The sequence below is a fragment of the Capricornis sumatraensis genome, chromosome 2 (genome assembly GCF_032405125.1).
Source record: "Capricornis sumatraensis isolate serow.1 chromosome 2, serow.2, whole genome shotgun sequence".
Taxonomy (NCBI): Eukaryota; Metazoa; Chordata; class Mammalia; order Artiodactyla; family Bovidae; genus Capricornis; species Capricornis sumatraensis.
The window spans coordinates 127,494,107-127,512,659 of NC_091070.1; the positions used below are offsets into that span (position 1 = coordinate 127,494,107).

The 18,553-nt window shown below is 43.5% G+C and overlaps 1 protein-coding gene across 1 annotated transcript in view; it reads right to left on the reverse strand.

The window, feature by feature from the left end:
• Positions 1–13,355: 13,355 nt before the first annotated feature.
• Positions 13,356–18,553, reverse strand: part of CD101 (CD101 molecule) — a 37,601-nt gene continuing 32,403 nt past the window's right edge. The window contains exon 9 of the mRNA XM_068965886.1: positions 13,356–13,594. Within this exon, the coding sequence (XP_068821987.1) occupies positions 13,356–13,594 (239 nt within the window). The remainder of the gene's footprint in view (positions 13,595–18,553) is intronic.

The window sequence follows — 18,553 nt, forward strand, 5'->3', positions numbered from 1 at the left end:
TACGGAGGTCCTTCCTAATTGATCTCTATCTCAGCACCCTGTCTGTAGTCAGTTGTCTGCTTACCTGTTGGTTGTCTGTCTCCGCCATCAGTTACATAGGTAGGTGCCAAGAGAGCAGCTTCTGTTCTGCTCACCACTCACTATATACACAGGACATAGAATTTCAGTATATACCTTTTAAGTGAAATAAATTAAACCATAGAGTGGAAGAGACCCCGAAGTCACCTAGTGTGTCCTCCCAATTCCCTCCACATCTTTCCTAATGAGTTCAAGATAGAAACTTCGAGTCACAGTAAATGCTGTATTTGGATATCTCAAAATGTCAATTAATTCTAAAGTATATTGAGTAGAAATCTGTCTTTCTGTCTGAAACTTCCCTTTACTTGTCATCTGGAGGTACACGTAATAGACTTAATTCTTTTCAATGTCACTTTCAAATATTTGAATATGACTCTCTCTTCCTCCCCACACTCCGCACATATTCTCATTCCTCAGAGAAACTGCTCCAACTGCTTCAATTACTTCTCCCCCCAACCAGACCCCCTCATCAGCATTTTTCAATGAATCTTTGCTTAATTTGAGGCATCTCAAATAGAATTCAGTATGAAGAATACTGTGGGGTAATTATCTCCCCCCCCTTTTTTTTTAATACGACCACTTTATGTATGTAATAAAAGCTGCAAAAATTGTTTTCTCCCTTTTCTAACAAATGTCATGCTAGTAATTTATATCAAGAGTGCAATCAGCCAAAACCACTGGTTTCATTTCTCATGCATGTACTCAAGTCTCCCTACCTGGTGCATCTAATTGCTTGAACTTAACTATGGCTTCCATCTTTCATCTTGTTAGTTCTGATCCATCATTCTAACCTGTCTAGATCTCTTTGAATCTTGTTCCTGTCAGCTGACTTATTAGTGCTATCTCATGGCTCTTTGTCAACTGAACCCTTGACAGGCTTGCTCGTTTTGACTTTATCCAAGTTGCCAGTAAAAATGCTGAACAACGCAGACACATTAGCACAACCTGGACAGATCTCTTCCAGGTAAACATGGCGCCTTGGACATCACACTTTGGGTTTGGTCAGTCAGGCATGGAGTCTCATTAATGCATATTGCTCCTTTTTGTTCAAATGCCTCACTGCAGGCCATTCACGTTCTATCTGTATAGCTATCCCTTGATGCCCCAGCCTGCAAAGCATAGGAGAAAAGGAAGTGAGGCAAATCTGGGTGACTTTTTTTCTTGGTGAGCAGCACAGGACGCAGCCTAGAAGCCGCAGGGGGATGTGGTTCTTCAGGATGAAGGCTTGTGCTTTGCACTGACCTAGTGATTCATTCAGTCACACCATCTCCTGTCTCACTGATTTGCCTCACAGCACCTCTCACTTCTCATATAATCTGCCACCTGCTACTTCTCTCTCTTGGTCCTCTCTCAAGATTTACATGCATTTGGATGAAGGCTAGGAAGTTCTAAGGGAGTGATTTGCTACAGTCCAAAGATGAGAAGAAGAAGAGCTAGTAATCCTTTTGATGAAGATCTGAGACAGCCTTCCTGGGTAGCCCAGGATATCCCCTTCAAAAGATGTAGCTCTTCTTAGCTCTTAGTTCTTCTTTATACTTTCTCACCTTCCCTTTTCTGGACTGACTCCCACCTTACTCTAAGCAGAAGTTGACGGGTCTGTTTCCACACACAGTAGACGGACCTTTCTCTACTATTCTGGAGACACAGTGAGCCTTGCCTCAGGGGCCATGGGGCTGCTGCCTCTCTTGGCACCTGAAGGGTTTCTTCCTGAAAGCTTTTTTCTTCAGAAGCCACCAGCTCCTGGTGCAGGGCATCAAGAGAAGAGCTTGGATGGGGCTGGGGCTGTGAGGGTCTTCTTTCTGTACTTTGTGGCTTTAATTTCTGCTTTCTTGCTCTATGTGCTAATTGCCCATTTCTTCTCTCCCATTCCTCTTTTTTCCTCATTTTTCCCCCACTACACCTCCTCCAACCCCTTGGTCCAGAAGAGACAAACCCGACATTAATGATTGGCTGTGGAGGATGATCTTCCAGGTTCTGTATATTCTCACCCAGAGCTCTGCAATAAGCAGTCGCTTTTCAGCCTGCAACTTTTTTCATGATGACATCATACCTGCCACTTCAATCATCACCTATTTGTGATGGAAGAGCTGAAGCATGGCTAAGTGGGAAGTGGGAAAATGCTGCAGGTTTGAATGGCTTTGCTTCTAAGTTGTACACCCTACCCATGTGTGTGCATGTGCAATAGAAAATACCAAACATGTAGCACTCAAATAACTTTCTCCATCTGACACATGTAAACAGGCATGAAGAGCTCAGGTACAGGGCAAACCGCAGTTCAGGTCATCACGTTGCACTGTCAGATCTGCTGTGGGCTTAACTGTGTTCCCTTGAATTCTTATGATGAAGCTCTGCATCTCAGTGTGAGGGTATTTGGAAGTGGGGCCACTGGGAGATAATTAGGTTTAGATGAGATCATGAGGATGGAGCCCTCGTGATCACATTAGTGTCCTTATAAGAAGAGATACCAGAGAGCCTCTGTCTGTCCATCTCTTTCTGTTAGTCCTGTGAGGACGCAGTGATAAGTTGGCAGGAAGAGGACCCTTGCTAGTGACCTGGCACCTTGATCTGGGACTTCCCAGACTCTCCAGAACTGTGAGGGAATAAATTTCCATTGTTTAAGCCACCCAGTTTATGGTATTTGTTACGGCAGCCAGAGCAGACTAATACAAATTCCCAAGCTAATTATTTGCTACCTGCCATAACATTTGTTTTCCAAATGTGCCATTTGCAGTGAAATCTACATGTAAATTGAATTAGCTAATTAATACAGGTATAAAATACCTCAGGATAGGAGTCCCTGGTGACTTCATTTCCCATTAATTCCTGTATATTTATATGTCTTCCCTTGGAACTCCTGGATTAAACTATATTGGCTTCTCATTTAACTGTAAAGCACTCAGACAATTTTATCTAAATGTTCTCCTGTCCCTGTTACCTTGATATCCTGACTGTTTCCTGAAACTTTATACCTATCTATCCCTAAATTAACCTCTTGGACTGTAGGCCCAAAAAAATGATCCCATTTTGTAGCAAAACCCATGATTTCGTTTCATTTCCATACCCTGTCTCTCTGCTGTTATGTTAAAAAATTAGGACTTAAAATGTAAGTAACTGGTTTCCTTTCAGGAAAAGGATTAAAATGGCCAATTTCTCGATGATGATAAGGATGATATCTAACATTTACGAGTATTCATTTAATCCTTATGATAAATGCTACCAAGTAAGGGATATTCTCTCCATGTTTATGGATGAGGGAAGTGAGGGAAAGAGATTAACCACCAAAAATTACACATCCAGTGAGTGATGTCATCAGGATTTGAATTTAGACATCTAAATCCAGATCTCACATTCCTGACTATTAAGCTACCAGATGTATTCATTGGGCATACCATCTAAAAAGACCCAAAAGTCAAAGTAGAAGACCCTAAGAGGGAGTTGTTAGCAGCCTGGATTTTGTTTCACTGCAGCTTACTTCTCAGGAGGATTTATCTATTTCTTTTGTATAGAAGGGTTACTAAATATCACCTTGCCATTTAGCCTTCTGTTGCCAGATAGGAAGTCTCCTGGTTTACTTCATTTGAATGATTCATGCTTCATACCATACTGAATACTCTCCATCAATCAAGAAAAAGGTTTAACAAACTCACAGACATAGAGAACACACTTGAGGTTGTCGAGGGCAGGTCGAGTAGAAGAGGAATGGATTGGGAGTTTGGGATTAAACTACTATATAGAGAATGAATAAACACAAGGTCCTACTGTATAGCATGAGAAAGTATATTCACTATCCTGTGATAAACCATAATGGAAAAGAAAATGAAAAAATATATATATATGTTTAACAGAATCAATTTCCTGTATAGCAGAAATTAATACAACATTTAAATCAATTATACTTCAATATAAATTTTAAAATAAAAATAAAATTTTAAAAAATTCACTTGTTTCAAATGAAGAGTTTAGATGTGTGTGTTAGGAGCTGACATTAGACAGAGCCAGTAATCCTCATTCAGTATGGATGCTAAAGGCCAGTCCACAGGCACTTCAGACTCCTGTAACACTGCTCAATTTTTTGCTTCCATAATGATGCTTTTTACACAAGCATCCTCATTTGCCAATTTTAAGGCTAGAAGATATTTGGCCCACACATGGGAAACAAAGGGCACCCTAACACTTGGATCCTTTTATTGGGCTGACTCTATCTTGGATATTGAGAACAGAAGAATCTTCAAACAATTTCCTACTGCTAGCAGTGTGGTACAAATAGCTGTTGTTGGACAGACCATTAAACAATACAAAGTTTCCCTTAAGACAGACTTAAGAACTCATAACATCTGCCTTTAGTCATGGGAGACTGTAACAAAACATGCTCTCGTGTGTCTATTTGAACAGCATCATCAGGCGGTGCAGAGTAGCCGTTTAATCAGCATGCACTGAGCTGAATGGAGATCTGTGGAAACCAGGGCAAAGAGGGCAACGGGATCCTCTGCTCCTCCAGGCCAAAGTGATCTCCCCTTTGTAGAGCTAACTGGCCTCAGAGAGCAAGTGGCGAAAAAGCACATGGCATTGTTTTCTGTCCCAACTATCCTCTCACTACCTTGTAAATATAGATCTTTGCTGGTGATCAGACGGTGGAATCTCCACAGCTAGAGCAGGCATGCTGTGACGGAGCATCGTTTTTGCAGGCCAAGCTTGTGCTCTGCCCCTTAATGCCTGGTGACCTTAAGCATAATGTTTAACTGGTTTTTCCTAGTTTGTGGTTTAATCTCCATTTTTTGCAGGTTGATCATAAAGATCCAGTCATCATCACTCATGAACCCCTTTCTTCTTTCCCCTTTGAGGAAATGGATGATGTCAGTTATTTCTGCATGGGAGCCTGGTGCGCTGCCATCTATGGTGTCTCACAGAGCTGGACATGACTGAAGCGACTTAGCAGCAGCAGCAGCAGCTCCTAGTCTATGTCTTGGCTTATGTTAGACATCAAAAAGTGCTTGTAAAATGTGTGTCTCGTTTCTCTCATATTTTAAATACCTCTCTATATGTTGGTCATCTAGTTGATTCTTAAATGTTTTTTTACAGAGAAAGATTTTTTTTTTTTTAAACTCAGGTCTAGGTTATTTACATATAAGCTATCTGTTAAGTTATGTATTAGTATTATTAGTATTAGGTTCAGTTATTTACATACAATAAAGTACTCAATCTTAAGAGGACTCATTCTTAAGTAAATTTTTACATCTCCATACAATCATGGAACCACTACTCAGATAAAGATAATAAAAAGCAATTCAGTTGCTTCAGAAGTTTCCTTCATGCTATTTGTAGTCAAGGCTCCCCTTGCTAGGGAAAATCATTATTCTGACTTCTGTCACCGTAGATTCGTTTTGCTCATTCTTAGACTATGTACCTTGCTGGGTCTGGATTCCTTCATTCAACAGTGCTGTGAGATTCATCCATATTGTCATTTACATCAGTAGTTTGTTCATTTTTTCCCCTGTGCAGTATTCTGTGGTTTATATAAACTGTAATTAATCCACTCACCTAATGATGGACAATGAGTTTGTTTCCAGTTTTTAGCAATGATGAATAAAGCTATAAATATACTTGTGTACATCTTTTGGTGCATGTAGGCATTCATTTCTCTTGGGTAAATGCAAGGAATGGAATTACTAGGTCATAGGGAGAAGGCAATGGCAGCCCACTCCAGTGTTCTTGCCTGGAGAATCCCAGGGACGGGGGAGCCTGGTGAGCTTCTGTCTATGGGGTCGCACAGAGTTGGACATGACTGAAGCAACTTAGCAGCAGCAGCAGGGTCATTGTATGTTTACTTTTATTAGAAACTACCAAATAATTTTACAAACTAGTTGTACAGACTTATACTCTCCTCGGCAATGTATTGAATTCCAATTCCTCCAAATTCTTACATGAGCATTTCTTTTTTCAATTTTATTTTTTGACCACACTGTGTGGCATGTGGGATCCCTTGTTCCCCGACCAGGGATAGAACCTTTACCCCCTGCATTGGAAGCATGGAGTCAAGCACTGGGCCAGCAGGGAAGCCCCTGTCTTATGAGCATTTGATATTGTCAGTCTTTACAGTTTTAGCCATCTTGATGTAATGAATTTGGGTTTTCATTTGAGGGTTATTTATAACTTATGAACTTATTAATAATTCCTTTTCCAATGTGGTCCTCCATCTTAGTAAGTGGTTTAATGTGATAAATATGCTTCTAGTCAAAACATCTCTATCTGGCAGTCAGAGCTGCAGAATGAGGTGCAGAAGGAGACTTGGATTCAAACATGACATAGTAGGAACTCCAAATTTCTAACAAGTAAATTAAATGTAAAATCTAGTATCGAAAGATAAAGTAAATAGAACACCAGTTAAGATAATGAACAATGTAACTCTCTCTTGTCCCTACACTTATCAGTAGGAAGTTTGGTTAACAAATATTTACTAAACGCTTCCCAGGTGGCTCAGTGGTAAGAAAAAAAAAAATCTGCTTGCCAATATTGGAGCCATGTGTTCAATCCCTGGGTCAGGAAGATCCCCTGGAGGAGGAAGTGGCAACCCACTCCAGTATTCTTGCCTAGAGAAATCCCATGGACAGAGGAGCCTGCTGGGCTAAAGACCATGAAGTTGCAAAGAGCTGGACAAGACTGAGTGACTAAGCATACATATTAGCTACCTCTGTGAGCTTGATAGAATACTTGAAAGTTTCTGACAATTTTGTTCAGTGCTCAAAACCTTCACAAAATTGGTATTATCTTCATTATATAACTTGGGAAAGCAGAGATAGTTTGCTGAGGATGACTACCTTGCTTTACCGTGGTACAACCACAGCACTCACCCCAAACCCTCTCCATCACCCAAGCTGCTGCTTTTTTTAAGTTTATTTATTTTTAATTGAAGGATAATTTCTTACAATATTGTGTTGGTTTCTGCCATACATCAGCATGAATCAGCCATAGGTATACATACGTCCCCTCCCTCTTGAACCTCCCTCCCACCTCTCAGCCCATCTCACCCTTTAGGTAGTCACAGAGTACCAACTTGAGTTCCCTGAATCATACAGCCAGTCATCCATACTGGCTATCTATTTTACATATGGTAGTGTATATGTTTCCATGCCACCCTCTCCGTTCATCCTATCCTCTCCTTCCCCCACCCTCCCGCCGCCTTCTGGTCCACAAATCTGTTCTCTATGTCTGCGTCTCCATTAAAGCTGTTGCTTTTTCAATCCTCCTAAAGGACCACTGTTCTTTCCCTACTAAGTAACACTCAAATGACCCACCTTGTCCACCAAATAAGGTCCAAGTTCTTTTTAAAGAAAAGTTATTGGAGTATAGTTGGTTTACAATTTGTGTTAATTTCAGGTGTACAGCAAAATGAATCAGTTATACATATACATATATCCACTCTTTTTAAGATTAAATAATCTGAAATAAGCCATTACAGAGTAATCCCATATAAGCCATTACAGAGTACTGAGTAGAGTTTCTTGTCCTACATGTGCGTGTGTCCTAAGTCGCTTCAGTTCTGTCCGACTCCTTTGTGACCCTATGAACTGTAGCCCCCCAGGCTCCTCTGTCCATGGGATTCTCCAGGGAAGAATGCTAGAGTGGGTTGCCATGCCCTCCTACAGGGGATCTTCCTAACCCAGGGATTGAACCCTCATGCCCTATGTCTCCTGCATTGACAGGCAGGTTCTTTACTGCTAGCACCACCTGGGAAGTCCCTTGTGCCATATCAGTTCAGTTCAGTTCAGTTCAGTTCAGTCGCTCAGTTGTGTCCGACTCTTTGCGACCCCATGAATTGCAGCACGCCAGGCCTCCCTGTCCATCACTAACTCCCGGAGTTCACTCAGACTCACGTCCATCAAGTCAGTGATGCCATCCAACCATCTCATCCTCTGTCGTCCCCTTCTCCTCCTGCCTCTAATCCCTCCCAGCATCAGAATCTTTTCCAATGAGTCAACTCTTTGCATGAGGTGGCCAAAGTACTGGAGTTTCAGCTTTAGCATCATTCCTTCCAAAGAAATCCCAGAGCTGATCTCCTTCAGAATGGACTGGTTGGATCTCCTTGCAGTCCAAGGGACTCTCAAGAGTCGTCTCCAATACCACAGTTCAAAAGCATCCATTCTTCGGTGCTCAGCTTTCTTCACAGTCCAACTCTCACATCCATACATGACCACTGGAAAAACCATAGCCTTGGCTAGACGGACCTTAGTCGGCAAAGTAATGTCTCTGCTTTTCAATATGCTATTTAGGTTGGTCATGACTTTTAGAAGGTCCTTATTAGTTGTTGTTGTTATTTAGTTGCTAAATTGTGTCTCACTTTTCTGCAGTCTCATGGACTGTGTAGCCCACCAACCTCCTCTGTCCATGGGATTTCCCAGGCAAGAATACTGAAGTGAGATGCCATTTCCTTCTCCAGGGGATCTTCCCCCATCCAGGGATCAAACCAAAGTCTCCTGCATTGTCAGGCGGATTCTTTACCACTGAGCCACCACAAAAGTACTTCTTATTAGTTACCTATTTTATATATAGTAGAGTGTGTGTGTGTCAATCCCAAACTTCCAGTTTAAGGTCCAAGTTCTTACCATGTACACAATCTCTTTTCCTGCCCCTCCCCACCCTGAGTGAGAGTTTGTTACATTTCCATGTTTACCTCTCATTTCTCCCCTTCATAAATCTGACCCTTAAAATCAAACCAAAGATATTCTACATATTGTGCTCTGCATGGAACTATCTCTGCCCTCAGACTACTGTTTACTCCAACTTCTATCAAGATATTTCCTGACATTTTGAAAGTTTAAATGACACCTCTTTTGTGAAATTGTTTCTAATTTCTCGTTGCCCACAGCACTTCACTGCACTGAGGGGGAGGTAAAAATTGCAAGCTAGCATGATAGAAGTCTGAACTGAGCCTACCAGGAATACCAATTTCTCCAGACCTGTCTGATGAGTGGGAAGCCTCCCACGAGCACAATCTGCATGACGCACCTGCAGGAGAAAGGGGGCCTGTGATGAAGACGTTTCAGGGCTTCCTGGGAGCTGAGAATGGGGAGTGAAGAGCACATTGCGAGGTTTGTTTCCCATATTGGTTCCAGACTGGCCAGCGTTTAGGCCCTATAGAGAAAAAGGAGACGATGAGTGAATGCTAAGGGAGCAGTGTTCACAAGAGAATCTTTAGAGATATGGGGGCAGAAGCAACCTTGGATCTGTCTGCAATCCAAACAGAGTGTCATGCAAAGACAGAATGAGGTTGGGCACTCTCCCAGTCTTAGAGTCCAGCTTTGGCATCTCATGGGCTCCAGCATTGCAGGGGGAGCCCATAGATCTGATCAGAGCAGTGGGAAGTCCTGTGGGAAGGGACTTGTCTGTGAGTTCATCTCAATTCCCAGAATCTGATGGAAGCCTCACAAGTGCTTTAAGAATGCTTCATAGATGGCCAAGACTCTGTGTAAGGACTTCCCTGTAGCTCAAATGGTAAAGAATCTGCCTGAGATGCAGGAGACCAGAGTTCAATCCCTGGGTCAGGAAGATCCTCTGGAGAAGGAAATGGCAATCCACTCCAGTATTCGTGCCTGGAGAATTCCATGGACAGAGAAGCCTGGCCGGGTGTGGTTCATGGGGTCACAAAGAGTCAGACACGACTGAGTGACTAACACACACACACACACACACACACACACACACAAGACTCTGTGTAAACCTGGGGCAAAAGCCTGTAGAATTTGGATTATTAGTGTTGATTCAATTTCATTTATGTGCACAGACAAGGAAGGCCTGGAAAAACTTGGGTTATGCAGATGTTCATTTATGACTTGAAATGGTTTAAAACTTATCTTCATGTAAGTATCTGATTTGATCACCTCATAACAACCATATGAGGTGGAATTAATTATCACTAGATTTTTCTGATATTAGTGGATTTGAGCATAGTATTGATTGTGGAAAGAGTCTAGACTTACTGTCAGCAGCCCTAATATTGAGCCCTTTCTCTTCTACATATGACTGGGTGATCCTGGATGAACCCAACCTCTCTGAGCTTTAATTTCTTACCGGCAGGAGAAGAATAACAGTTCATTTCGCATGGGGATGCTGTGGACCTCTAAGATGATGAGCAACTCCTGTGCAGTTGTGAGAAATTATCATGGCACATGACTTTCTACCAATGGCATCCCCCTTCTGCCATGAATCAGTTGTTTCCATCACTCCAAATCTTTGTTGTGATGACATTTCCATACATGTCTCAAGAGACTGAAAATACCAAAAGGAATGTATTCATGCCTTAAAGGAATGTATTCATGCAGGATGTCATCTCATCCTGCAATTTAGGATGGTGTAGAATACCTCAGGGTGATGTGTTTCTCATCTTCAGTGGGAATGTGCAGGAAAGGATTCATGCTTCAGAACTACTTGGACTAGACACCAATCGAGAGAGTCTAAAATTATTTATTAAAGTCATCAGCTGTATAACAGAGACAGATATAACTGCTCAAATCAAGCTTCCTAGGAACATAATACATGGCTAAGATAGAACATAAGCTACTGAAAGAGAGCAGGGAGTGGCCAGTTTTTTCCATGAAGGGTCAGATAGTAAACATTTTAGGTTACTGTGGCAACCACTTTATTCAGCCATTATATCATATCAGCAGCCATAGATAATATGTAGGCAAATGAGAGCGTCTGTATTCCAACGAATAGAATTTTAAAAAACAGGTGGCGGGTCTGTTTTCGGCCTGTGCTACAGGTAGCCAACTCCTGAGGCAGAGGTTTGTCCTGTTGCCCAGGAGGATTTACTGACACGAGAAGCGAAAGTGGAGACATAAAAAAGTTGAAGTCACTGAGTAAAAGTAAAGACCTCTGTGAAGTCTAAAACACTAAAAAGAACAAGCCCATAATCAGAGAGAGTCCATATAAAATGCCTACTGAATTGGATAAAAACAAATTTTATTCTAAAAAAGTTCGGAAAGGTAAAAAGAAGACACAGGTTTTAGCTGCCAGAAAACTACTGTAGGCCAAACAGCATGATGTGACTTCTTAGAAAATCTAACGTGCTCCAGCCTCCATTAAGGAAAGCAGAGCATCCAGAACAAAACAAGGTGATCATCCCAGCGGGGTGGGGCTATGTCTGCCCAACTCACAATAGCAACCTTCACACCCAGGAAGTGCTCACTGGACAATAAATCTGTTCCAGGTGGAGCAGTTAGATATCTGAGTGTCTGTTGTGTGCAATCTCCGTGCTGAATTCAAACGTGAAGAACTGCTGTTTGAGCTGAGAGCTGAAAGGCAGTATCCAGGTAATGTGGGAGAACGGTGTTTGGGGGAAAGGGTACCCGGGCGGGGGCAGCACTAGAATCTACTCTGATTCTCTGATGGAGCGCCATTCCACTCTTTCCCTTCAATATCCAATTAAAATAAAGGTTTCCGGGAAAAAAATGGTGGGGGTACGGAAGGCATCACGCTTTCTAAGGTATCTTAACATTAGCTTTGTTTTTGGAAAATATTGTTCCCTTCACCTGAGAGAGAAGAAATAAATGCACTGAGCTGTTTAAGAAAACATTTGGAATATTTCAAATAGGGCTGCAAAGGAAGATGAATTCAAAAAACCCATAGGTCTGCAGTGGGAGTTCTCATAGTCACCCATAATCCCCTTGCAAAGGAACTAATTATGTTTGGAGAAGACGTGTGTGCCTGATAAAATAATTAAAAATAAATTGCTCTCCTTGGAAATCCAAATTAACAAGTGTTAGAGCAACCCTGTTGGTCACATAGATAATAAACAGACGTGTTTTCTCAAGTCTGTTAGGTGGCCCTGATTGATTTCCAATTCTGGCTACAACAGGGCCTGAGCAGCTTTTGAAACAAAGGTGAGGGGACCTCAGGCTCAGTGGGGACAGTTGATACCTCTTAGGGGATGCTGGTGAAAGTCATCAGCCATGACACTCCCCATCCCCCAGCCCCTGACTTTTCCTGGCTGAGAATAGTGGACGCAGGGGAGCCAGTTTGGCCCACTACTTCCCCAGAGCTCCTAGTCGCTGCCAGAGCAGGGCAGGGGAGAAGCGCTGCTAACCCTGTGCCCTCTCATACCTACCACAGCCCCTTTTCCTGCCACTCAGTGCTGTCAGGTCAAGGAAGATAGCGCCTTTGGCTAAGAAGAGCCAGGAGCCAGATGGACCTTTGGGTATGGGAGGAAAGGGAGACTTGAGGCCTTGGGGAGCTGACTGGAGCACTGCTGCAAAAATTAAAAAAAAATTTTTTTTTTTTACCAATGACTTACTAAGTCTTATGGAGATAAAAGAAGAAAGAAAGGCTACAAAATACTTTATCATTCCATTAAGGAACCCATATTGATTAAGCACCTACTATGCCGAGCTTGCTTGTGAGTAGCTAGCTTTTAGAGAAGGGATGGTGGCGATGGGGTGGAGGAGAAGATGGGATTTCTGTCTTCAAGGTTGTCACCGTCTGGTTAGGAGGCACATTTGATGCGAATGAAGGGCACATTCCCAACTTCTCTTGCCTTGCTGGCTTCAGGTCCTCTCCTATGCCTCTGATTTGGAGGCAAAGATCACCTAGAGCCAGGGTGGCTGGACCGCTGAGTATTCTCCAGAGAATCAGTGACCTAAGAGAGCAAGGTGGAAGAAGCATGGCCCTGGAATCTGCCATAGGATCTCACTTCATCCCCAGCAGCTGAGTGAGGGAGGTACTCTTCTCCTTACAGGTCTTCCGGATGAGGAGCCCAAGCCTTGGGAGGTGTGGCAAATATAAGACCTAGCTCCTGGGGGCGGAGAAGGCAATGGCACCCCACTCCAGTACTCTTGCCTGAAAAATCCCATGGACGGAGGAGCCTGGTAGGCTGCAGTCCATGAGGTCGCGAAGAGTTGGACACGACTGAGCAACTTCACTTTGACTTTTCACTTTCATGCATTGGAGAAGGAAATGGCAACCCACTCCCGTGTTCTTGCCTGGAGAATCCCAGGAACAGGGGAGCCTGGTAGGCTACCATCTGTGGGGTCGCACAGAGTGGGACACGACTGAAGCGACTTAGCAGCAGCAGCAGCTCCTGGGGAAATGCAAGGGGGTGATTAGATGAAATACAAAGAAACTCTTAACTGTTTCTGGAACCACAAACAAGCTCAATACATGTTTCCTCTGAGTCCTGGGTAGTTTACCCCAGGCCACAGACTCAGAGAAGGACAGAACCAGGGGGCGCGCCTATCTTGGGCAGTCCAGTTCCAAAGTCTTTCCTCTTTGTGGGCACCTCTCAGGATTCAACTGTCTTCATCATCGTTGTCTCCCATCCTGTTTGTGGTCCAGCCTCCAGCCCCTTTCAAGTTCACCCAGAGGCTCTGTTCTTTCTGCACGCTTAGACTCAGAGCTGACAACTTCTTGGCCTTCCAGTACAGGCAAAGGAGGGATATGAGCAGAAAGAGGAGTATGACGAAGGGGCAGATGAATAGGAAATAGACTAAAGGTGCTGACGAACAGATCCTGGAAGGAAACGTGGACTCTGTACCAAAAAGGAAGAAAATAAAGAGAATCATTAGTCTCCAGCTTATTTGTACTCATCAATTATAAACACTTCTGGGATTTATTGTTACAGGAAACTATATGTACAAATAACAGGGCCAGATAGCAGGGGGCCCCTTAAATCACACTGGAGGAGCCAAGGAAAGGGAGTTGGGAGAAGAAGGCTCTAGGGCGGCTTCTTCCAGCCCGACTCCCCCTCACCCAGCAATTTCCAACCACCAGAGGTTCTGGTGACCTACTTAAAACTAACAGCCAGAAATGAAAACAAAACAAAAAAGAAAACCTCTCCTTTAATCTTCTTTCCTCAGAAAAGATATCTATAATTCAACCCTCGTTCCCAACTCTGTTGCCAATCCTGAATTTTTAACTGAGTTATTCCCACTGCTGCTTCTGAAACACACGCACAGGCGCGTGCGCGCACACACACACACAGACACACACACACACACATTCTACACTGTCCTTATATAACAAGAGTACCCACAAATAAGAAACACCATCCCTTCCTGAATCTCCAAATTGGCCTCTCATCCCCTGGCAGCCCTGCCTCAACCCCATTCAGCCCCTTCACCTCTTCCTCTTACTGTTGCCTCTACCTGGTGAGCTCTCTGCTCCCCTATCATATCCTCATCTGTCACATCCTATAGCCTCTGGGTCCTGCCGGCCTCACTCTCCATCACATTGGCCTTCCTACCTTGCCTCAGGCACAGTTTTCCTCTTCTTTCTATCCTCTGCTCACACATACCTTTGTTTAGACTTCTTTCATTCCCTTTTAACCATCTTTGTCATCGCAGTTACTCCAGTAGGTCTCACAGTGTCCTTTGTTTCTATAGCCCCTACAGTGCCTAGCACATGTGCCTTGATAATGCTTACTGATCTGAATTAAACTGCCTGGCCTGCAACCTCATGGGCAAAGGCTACTATATAAAGGCATGCTGAAGCATCTGGCAGCTGCAGCCCGCGGGGAAGTGCTATCAGCACATAGACTCGCAGAGCACACACCAGCAGCCCCGAGGGGTTCCTGGCCCTGCTACCAGGAAAGTAAAGGCCAGCGGACAGGGATTTAGTCTCTCAGTGCAGAAAGACACACGCTTAAAGAGACACCAACTATTAAATGCAGTTTTCCAACTACATTTATTTACAACAGGATATTCAAAATCAGGGCTGTTCTGAAAAATCTGATATTAATGGTAGCTGTGCTTTTATTGGAAAATTGCAATGACCTAAGCACTTTCTTCTTCAGAGGTAAAACTATAGGATTCACGGGATTACAGATGCTTAGAGATGAAGACAACAGGTTGAGATGTCCTTGTGACCAACCTCATGCTGCAAGAATTCCATTTTTGACATTGCTAATACACTTTGTACCTTGAAAAACGTCTCTTTGTGGGAAGTCAAGAAAGAATCTAAACGTGGGTACAGCTCCTGTATTTGTAAACTTCCGGAGGAGAAGGCCCATGTCTTACGCATCTTTTCCTCCCGTGTAGCACTTTGTTCACAGGTCATCAGTGGAGATTAAAGAATGAGACAATTGCAGGAGTGATCTGCACACACAGGAACTCAGGGGTCACTGCCATGATGTTCCCCAGAGTACAGATCATCTCTGAACATAAGGCTGGCAGCTTTAAAAAGGGCTGGCAAGCAGCTACAAGGGTTTATTCCCTGGCTTTTCTCTGGCCTCATTTATATTCTCCACCCTAAATCTAATTTTTGGTTTTAAAAGGGTGGGCAATGATAAAGCTAGATTTTGAATTCTTTCTCACTCCTTTTCACAACCTTCCTGACTCTTCTCTCCAAGGCCCTCCTATAATAATTCTTCTAGGTCTTATCTGAATACATTTGAAAGCATATAGTTAAGAAAAAGGTACAGAATGCAATGTTAAAAAAGAATGGTGCTATAGAGACCAACAAGCACGAGTTCTGGCCTTGCTACTTCACAGTATCTACTTTGTCTCAAAGATAGTTGAGTTCAAATCATGGCTCCACAACTTACCATTATTGACTTTGGACACGTTACTTATCCTCTCTTTCTAATCATTAGTTTCCTTGTCAATCAAATGAGGATAATAATTTCCAGAGTTATAATGAGATAATGCTTAGTAAAGCATTAAACAGTGCTTGGCACATTTGTTGAATCAACAAAGAATAAATATCAGCTAGAAAGCTACGAACAAAGTTAGGAAAATCACAAGCAAGTTTTCCCCAGGAGACTAGGCAGAAAAGAGGGCTGCAGGCCTGGCTCTGTCCTTCCACAGCCCAAGCCTCTCCCTTAAATCTCTGATCTCTCTGTCCCCAGGGCAGGGAGACATTCAGTTGAGAGTCAAATGATTACTTGTGAGACTCTGGCTTCCTTTTCCAGTCATGGGAAGCAGAGAATTGGGAGGTAAGAGTCCCACGGCACCCATGTGTCACTGTTGCTAGGATGGAGACATGCTGATGGGAAACAGGGCCGGCACAGAGAAGGTGGAAAGAAACTTGGCTCTTGGATTTTTCTGCCACTGAGACTCTAACCTTCAGCATGAAAGGACTGCCAGAGGGCCTGACTATATAAATGGGGAGGAGGCTGCTTGACTTCGAGCAACCTGTCATCCAAGGACGACAAAACAGACCCCTCACAGTGCTGAACTGGCCCACAGCTAGAAGCTGTCAGCTCCAGTGCTTCTAAATGACCTCTCCTGGGAGGGGAGCACTTGCTCTGGGTCCCACAGTCCCTGTTCCCACCATCTGCCTCTCACCCATATCTGGATGAGCATTAGTGACATTCAAAACCATTAGGGTTTGGCATTTTGAAGCAATCCGAGTAAATGCCCTGTGCTCCAAGCACAAGGCCTGTAAGGCAGAGCCAAAAGTGTAATGAGAATGCTTTATCACAAGGTTTGGTTTGTAACTTGTTTCTACCTTGCAGCCAAGCATATCATGAGGAGTGTTCTTGTCTGATACTACCCCAGATATACTGACTTTGGGCTTCCCCGGTGGGCTAGTGGTAAAGAACTAGCCAGCCAATGCAGGAGACATAAGAGACGCAGGTTCTATCCCTAGGTTGGGAAGATCCCCTGGAGGAGGGTATAACAACCCACTCTAGTATTATTGTTTGGAGAATCCCAAGGACAGAGGAGCCTGGCAGGCTACAGTCCATAGCATCGCAAAGAGTCGGACACCACTGAAGCAACTTAGCATGCACACATGCATACAGACTTTGGAGAAGAAAGGTTGAGGATAATGAGGGGACTATCAACTCCCCCACAACCCCAACCCACCCTTGGGCAACTGACATGCCAGGTGTGGCCATGTGGGAGAGGTGGCTCCTGCCAAGAACTGAAGGCAAGGTTAGGTAATGTGATACAAGTACATCCCAGAATAAATGAGCCCCTGACAGCATTGGTTTTAACTCCATTAAGACTCGCTTGCCCATTCTTTCATCAGGCATTTGTTGAACTGAGAGCTATGTGCCAGTCCTTGTTGAAAGCACCGGGGTAGCATTGATAAATGACATGTCCTCTCCAGAAACATCAGTGTGATAGGGGCTCAAGACTCCTATGAGGACTTGCTTTCTAAACACATCCTTACCACCCAAAAGCTGGGAAATAGTAACAAACACCATACTACCACAAATAACCCAGCACCCAGAAAGCCTTATTACTTGCCTATTAATTAATCAGAGAATTCTCTAGAATGAAATACAAAACGACTCAGGTAGTTGTTAGCCCCTGCGTTGGTTTAGTCATAGCTAAGAAAGTAAGCTGGAGAGAAAAATGCAAGGTGAGATCCACCAGGGAAACACTTCTCCATTTCCTGCCTTCACAGGAGTCACATGCTTCATAGTTTTATTAAGTAGCCCCAAACTAACCCAACCCAGTAATGACAAACAGAGATAGTAGAAAACCATTTGAGAAATGAGAACTGGTAGCCTATTGTATTTGACCTGAACTTTATTAATATACAGAGCTGGTCCTGACCAGGAGGGCAGCTATACTGATTCAGTAAGTGTATTTGAGCATCTTCTGTGTGCCAGGCACTGTGCTAGGGCTGAGAACAAGACACTCAGTCTTTGCCTTCCCAGAAGGTATTGTCTGGCCCTGATGATGGATGTTAAACAAGTGTGATGACTAAGAGACAAAAGTAAGTCACTGAGAATGTAGCAGTTAAGCTGGTTGGTGAAGGATTAGTAAGTGCTGACCAGGGACAAATAACATGAAGGAGAATTCCAATCAGGAGGCGGCATAAATTCACTCAAGATGTTGGACTGTCAATCTTATCCACTCTCTTCTAAGCTTCCTCTTCTGATTCTCCAATGGCTCTGTTCTCTCTAGAATATAAACGTGCTCAAGTCCCTACTAACTTCAAACCAAAACAGAACAAAGCAAAGCTTCAGTGAACCTCTTGCCTTTTGTTCTTGTCTTCTCTCCCTTTACGTCAAAGCTCTTGAAGGACTTTCTTGGTGGTTTCATGGTTAAGAACCCATCTTTCAATGCAGGAGACATGAGTTTGATCCCTGGTTGGGGAACTAAGATCCCATATGCTGTAGCGCAACTAAGTCCACACACTGCAACAAGAAGTCCTTGCACCGCAACTGGAGAAAGCCCATAAACCTCAGTGAAGACCCAGTGCAGACACACACACACACACACACACACACACACACACACAAGGTCTTAAAAGCATGAGCTGGATTTGATGTGTCCACTTTTTCCCTGCAGTCTCATTTTACTACTTTTCTGTGACTGTCCTATGTTGTCAAACCCAAAGGATATTTTCCTATTTTTCTCTTAATTGATCTCTTTGCACTAGCTGAATCTGTTGGCTCCCCCTTTCTTCTTGATGCCCTTGCCACTTTCGGTGTCTGTGATACCACCAAACCCCAGTTCTCCTATCTCTGGCTACTCCTTCCATTCTTCACAGGCTTCTCTTCTGCAATCCTCTGAGAAATAGTGGCATCTCA